The 6,647-nt window shown below is 34.1% G+C and overlaps 1 protein-coding gene across 1 annotated transcript; it reads right to left on the minus strand.

Moving 5' to 3' along the window:
• Positions 1 to 37: 37 nt before the first annotated feature.
• LOC106068791 (elongation factor Ts, mitochondrial-like) lies at positions 38 to 6,443 on the minus strand. Its single transcript, XM_013228274.2, has 6 exons — positions 6,292 to 6,443; positions 5,140 to 5,321; positions 4,636 to 4,764; positions 3,007 to 3,114; positions 1,442 to 1,610; positions 38 to 1,052 (listed from the first exon to the last, which is right to left on the minus strand). The coding sequence occupies exons 1-6, from the start codon at positions 6,296 to 6,298 to the stop codon at positions 640 to 642; spliced, it is 1,008 nt and encodes a 335-aa protein (XP_013083728.2). The 5' UTR covers positions 6,299 to 6,443; the 3' UTR covers positions 38 to 639.
• Positions 6,444 to 6,647: the final 204 nt, after the last annotated feature.

Consider the following 6,647-nt stretch of genomic DNA (forward strand, 5'->3'; position numbering starts at 1 on the left):
AACAACAACACATAAAGTAAAAACTACAACAATAAAACAAAATTGGTATAACACATTTATTTCTTCTTAACTTCAATCATAATGGTAAAAAAAATTACAGTTTTTATGCATCGCATTCAGCAAATGAATTCACACAAATGAGGACACATTAACTTACAATGCAGTTAAACATTTAAAAACACAACATCTTTACCTACCTTAAGAATATTTAATGACACATCCAAAGCTTTTAAATTTAAAATCCTATGAAAGCAGTACCGCTATCCAAAAAAAAATATAAAAAAACCTTATATATTTAGAAGTAACTTGCTGTACAAGTTTTAGACTAAAGGATGTGAGTTTTTGAAAAATTAAAAACACATTAATTTCTTTGGTTATTTATTTTCAAAGTCAATTATAATAACCTAACCTGTAAAAAAAAAATTTGGCAGAAGAAATTTAATTAGGTAAAAAAAAATTCTTTTTCCTAGCACTGTTGGGTAGAGTAGAGCAACAGGCATGCTGGTCATTAAAATTATATAAAACAAAGACAGGAGTGGTAGTTTTTGGTTTAGGTATCTTATAAAATGTTTTGTTTTGAAAGTTCGCCAGTTGCATACACGTATTTCAGATGAACACTATTTAAAAAAGCTAGTTTGATTATTGCTTTTCATCTTCTAATTCTTCACCACAAGCAAATCTCCTGAACTGCAATATTTCCACTTCATTAAGAGATACAAGCTCCCCAACAGTCATGGAGGTGTCCAATAAAAACTCCTGGTTTAACAACCTGTCATCTTCTACCTCTACCACTTTGCTAGAGCCCTCGGTGTCTGATGTTGCCTCGTCTTCATCCCCAAGAGGTTTCTCTTCGACTGGCTCTTCCTTTTTCTCCCTTGGAATGTATTCACCTATTGTCCTTGGGTTCATGCCAACAATATGCTGGCAAAGGTGGCTGCCGAGGTCACTAAGAGAGAGGGCAGGCTTGTCTACCGTCTTGGCTTGGCGCATCTCCACAATGGCTCCATACTTTCCCAGCAATACCTTTTGTGATGATTGTGATTTAATGGTATCTTAAGGAAAGAAGAAATCAATGAATACATTACATTTAGTAAATAATTTCAATACATTCTCAAAAACAGCATAGAACAGTGTTTCCTAAACCTTTTCTTTAACGAAATACTTCCCATTTTTCTGAGAAGTTAGCGGATCCCTTCCCTTTTTTTTTTTTAAGTTCAGTTATTTCCCATTTCTTTAAATTTAAAATCAATTTGTCTTTTCAATATATTAATGAATAATTCATGTGTAGGCCTACTAGTTAATTTTTCCAATAGTTCATGGAACACCTATTCAAGCCTAGTGGAACCCTAGTGTTCCACAAAACACAGTTTGGGAAACACTGGCATGGAAAATACAATATATTGACTTATGCTTAACTCATTAGCCTAAAAGAAAAACTTACTGGGATGAACATATGTCGACAGCACTGTTCCAATATCAGCTTTGATGAACACTCCTCTACGTAGTGACATATTCTCTCCTAAATTAGCAACATTTAGTACCACTAGGTCTGCTAGTGTTGTTGCCTCAGAGGATTTGATTTGATCTAACTCAGCTTTGCCTAAAGAAACCTTAAAGAACATATAAGATGTAATATTATTATCAGTGGAAAACAAAGAAATGTTTGGAAAAAGTACACTCTACTTTGACACATTACTTTACTTAATACTGTAATAAAACTGGTGGTGACAGGGAGAAGGGTAGTGGTGTAAGTAGACAACCAACGCTAATCGCCCCAGGCCAGCGCTAGATCAGCGGTCAACTGTGACGAGTTGCAGCGGTCAGCCATGACAGTTCGGGAAGGATCGGTGTTATGAATAGAGCTCAGGAGCATCATGAGGGATGTAGTCATGTGATTAACCAGAAGGGTCAAGCGTTGTTTCACCCAGTTCTAGAAGGCCAATAAGGGCCGTATATAAGAGCAAAGGTTTCATAGTCAAGTTGCTTCATATTACCTTGCAACTTCACAAGTACGAGTTGAAGTCAGAGTCAAGAACCAATCTAGGTGAAGTTGGTCCGGAACAGAGAATTGAGTGCAAGTCTAGGAAGAGGTGGAGAGTTGATACGTCGGAGTGTGAAGCTTTTGTACAGTCAGTGTTACATTGTTGCCAATTGTACAGTATTGGCTATGATTTATTGAACATGAAACTTTAACGTTATTTTGGAGACCTGAGTTGTCAAGTTCTTTGAGTTGGTAGTGTTGTGTGGTGCAAGTCACAGAAAGTCTGGATAGTGAGAAAGGTTACAATACTTTACCATAATGCTACTCTTTACTAAATACTTTATTACATCAATAGCATGGAGCAGACAACCTTTTTTTTTTAATACAAAAGCTTAATTTATTTTTATATTCAATTCTTAAAAGCATCTTGACATATTTTTCTACCTTATCAGCTCCCATGCTTGAAAAATTATTTAATTTTGTAGGAGTTGAGAATGAACTTAAATTCAGTCCATTTGTGTGTGTGTGTGTTTGTGCCAATAAATAAGCCAGCATTAAAAGGAAGAAGGGAAGAGATCCCCCGGACATATGTACCATTAAGAACATTTCAGAGATCTGCATGTCTCTAAAGATCCATCTGTGACCTACATATTTTGCCTGTAATTGATGTCGCTTTGTATATTTGAAGGATGAAAGAATGTTGATAATAATTAATTTTTTAGTGGGTGATACACTACTATAGATGCAGTATACTAAAGTAAAAAAAAAATTAAACCAGTGTCACATAGCTTCACAATTGAAGTATAAAAACACAAAGATGTATAATTTAAAAAAAAATGTACTATTACTTTTTTCCATAGATTTTTTTTTTTTTTACTTTTCAAAAGTGAAAGAAAGCAGAGATAAATGGACAATGAGAATGTAAACTTCGAGCATTGAAGGGTCTATGACACTCATCATACTGAATAAAAACAAATGTCATGTAGTTATTACCATAAACATGAAAAGAAGATTTGTTTCCTAACCTCTTTCTCTTGTAAAGCCTCAAAGTAAGCACTACACTCTTGAGCCAGCTTTGTCACCAAGGAAGTAAACTTGTCATTACGGGCTACAAAATCTGTTTCACAATTTACCTGTAAAAATGTGTATGATTTATTTAATTGATAACTGCTCAACTTAAGAAACAAGCAACCAGAAGTAAAGGAATTTATCTCCCTGGGGTACAAAAAGTAAATATCATGTTTGTCATTTGTTTAATAAGCTAGAGTACGTAAAATTATTTATACCTGGATTACGGTACTGCCAATCTTATACTTTCAAAGACAGACATCCCTTCAAAAAAGCAGATGATTACGTCCCACAACATGGACTTTGTTGTAAGCCGGGATCAAATCCTGGTGAAGACTGGGTTTTTAAAAAAATCTTTGGGAGCCTCTAAGTCTATCCAGCTCTAATGGGTACCTGACATTAGTTGGGGAAAAGTAAAGGCTGTTGGTCATTGTGCAGGTCACATGACAGCCGCCGACCACGTCCTCCAAAACTGCTCTCTCTACCAAGAGGCCCGTATAAGACATTGGCCCCAAATCACCCCAATAGAAAGAAAACTATATGGAGAGCTCCCTGATTTGGAAACCACTGTGCAGTTCATCTCATGTATTGGTCTAGTCATATGAACACTCCAACATAACAATGAGAACGATGAAGAAGAAGAACATGACAGCCTAGTTAACCATAGGCCAAAGAAACAGATGACCTTTACATCATCTGCCCTATAGACCACAAGGTCTGAAAGGGGGAACTTAAATTCAATTACAATGAGAATCAAAACATTGGCCACTGAAGTTGAGGTTTCCCCATGGTTGTATCATCTTGATGCATGAACTAACCAGGTAAGGATGAATGGATTTATAAAATTTGTTAGCAACTATTTGAGGTTTACATTGTTGGCTGATAATTCTTAAGGTAAAAGATTTTTTTATATATTTTTTATGTTGCAGGGTAGAGGTGCACTGCTTTCATAGACACAGTTCCAGTGTGATGGCTATTAGTATATTGAGGAAGGAGGGAACATTTTATGACAGTTGCTGTATGAGTGGACACAGCAGAGAGATGTATGCTGTTAAGAGTTCTACATTATAAAGTTGTGGAAATATTTGTTTGATGAAAGCTTCTGTATGTCAAGCACTGCTTTTCTTAAATATACCAGTCTTTTAATGTTTACTTTCCTTAGGACAGAGAAAACTAAGTAAGTTTGTGTTCTGATTCATTGCTTTTGAAATACTCATAGAAATATTTCATTTTTTTTTACTCATCATACAACCTAAAGTTCCCCTTGTGATCTATAAAGGTGGTTGGTCGTTGTGGTGGCCACATGACATCTTCATTAACGATGGGCCACAGAAACCTATGTTACATCCTCTGCCCTACAGATCACAATATCTGAAAGGGAAACTTACTACTTTTATCATACTACCAGTGGCTATATTCTTAATATATTTGCTAATGTATGTATGTTAGGCCAGGATGGAAACATGCAGATGCTTCTTAAATCATTGGTCACAGAAACAGATTCTGATTCAAATTACTTCATGTTAAAATAAAGAATAATCAAAACTAGTTGTTATTGGCAAAAATGTGTTACATTTCTTGATTACCTCAATCATAGTGGCTTGCTTATTATCAGCCACAATAGCTACCAGACCTTGAGACATAGGCCTAGTTTGAAGCTTTGTAGCCCGTGCCCAACCTTCTTTTTGAGCTTCTTCAACCAGCCACTTTTTAGCCTACAAACAAAATAAATAAAAAAAAAAACAAAAAAACAACAACAACAACTAATTGGTAAAAATTGACATTAATTCAAGACATACAAACTTCTCAAACTCCATCTAGGGGGATAGTGGCCTAATATTAGACTAAGACTCTTTAGATGGTTTACCTGTCTACTGCTAATAAAAGTAATTTTAACTGACCACTGTGATAACCAAATCATGTCATCCAATTACCAATTAGCAAGAAATCTGGCAAACCTTACTCCACTTCTGCTATGAAAAAAAAAATGTTACTACCTATTTTAAAAACATTTTTTAAAGATTTCCTTTATGATTAAAACCAAGAAACAACAAAGTAAAAAGCATTAAGATAAAACTCTAATTATGTACCTGATCATAGTCATTGTTAAATTTTGTCAATGCTTTCTTGCAATTGCTAAATGTGAATCCTGTCTGCTTTCTCAATTTACTAAGCAAGGTTTTGTCTGCTCCAACACTGATTTCTGTACTGTACATACGGGCTGAAGATTGCAGGAAATGCCAAATTCTTGGCTTTAATGTCCAATGCATACCTGTTGTCAAAAAGTTATAAAATAAAAATGTTACAAACTGGTAGCACCAATCTGATAGCTAAGATTAATTGAAGACACGTGAGGGAAGCTTTAGCTGACACTAATGATAAATAAACATGACTTTTAAAATATTATAGCATCAAAAGAGAATAGTTCAATTTTTTTTTGTTACAGGAACCAGATGTTTCCCTGCGGCAATAGATCTATATAATTATTATAAAATATATTAAATCTAATATTAATTATTAAATTTTAGACTACAGACTAGATCTAAAAGAGTAACTCAGTGAGTAAGTTGAGTCACTTGACTCTCACTTGAGTGAGTAAAAAGAGTAAAGACCTAAGTCTAACAGACTAGATCTAGAAGAGTAACTCAGTGAGTAAATTGAGTCACTTGACTCTCACTTGAGAGAGTAAAAAGAGTAAAGACCTAAGTCTAAGTCCTAAAGACATTCTAGTCATTCTTATTCTACTGACTAACTGATAAAGTCTGATTCTAGTTCTAGATTCTATATCTAGACTCAGTCTAGAACTCTAGACTCTAGAATGACTAGATTCTAGACCAGATCTAATTGATCTATCATAATCATATAATCATACTCATAGTATCATCTTTAGTGACTTTAGGTTAGATCTAGATATAGTTAAATCTAGTAGATCTAGAAGTAGAGACTAGACTGACTAGAGTAAGAGTTAGTAGTACTAGTATCACTAGTGACTATTTTTCTAGATCTAGATCTAATTTTAGTTTAGCAGTCTGAGTATCATGACATGAGCTCAGTATGACTAGTATGATTATCTAAGTATGCTGCTATTATTACTATTCAGTGCTATGGCCCTATGTTATGCAGAGTATGCACTAGCACTTTTATAAATTATGCAGTTAATGCAGTATTGAGAAATTCTAAATCTAGATAATTAAGATTTCTATTTAAAAAAATGTTACAATGGCAATGCTAAAAAAAGTTACCAGTCATCTTATCCGCTGAACAGATCTAGATTAGATCTATTCTAAATACAGAATGAGAATAATGAATAAATAAACGAAGATTATGTGTAATACTTTAAGCCGGGGTCTAAAAAACAAGTGACTTATTTGACTGCTAGATTACAGCCACTCATTAGCATGGAGAAATTAGAAAAGTGCTTATCAGTATCTTTAGTATTGTACAAGTACTATCACTAGCCTGTATAAATAAGTACACTAGAAAATGAGCAAGCATACTAGTTTTATTTTTTTAATTTGAATTTTTAGTAATTTCCAAGTAATTCATCTAGATTAGATAAAATTGTTGGTACCATTCCAACTCGTTCAATTACTACATT

This window comes from Biomphalaria glabrata, chromosome 16 (assembly GCF_947242115.1).
Source record: "Biomphalaria glabrata chromosome 16, xgBioGlab47.1, whole genome shotgun sequence".
Classification (NCBI taxonomy): domain Eukaryota; kingdom Metazoa; phylum Mollusca; class Gastropoda; family Planorbidae; genus Biomphalaria; species Biomphalaria glabrata.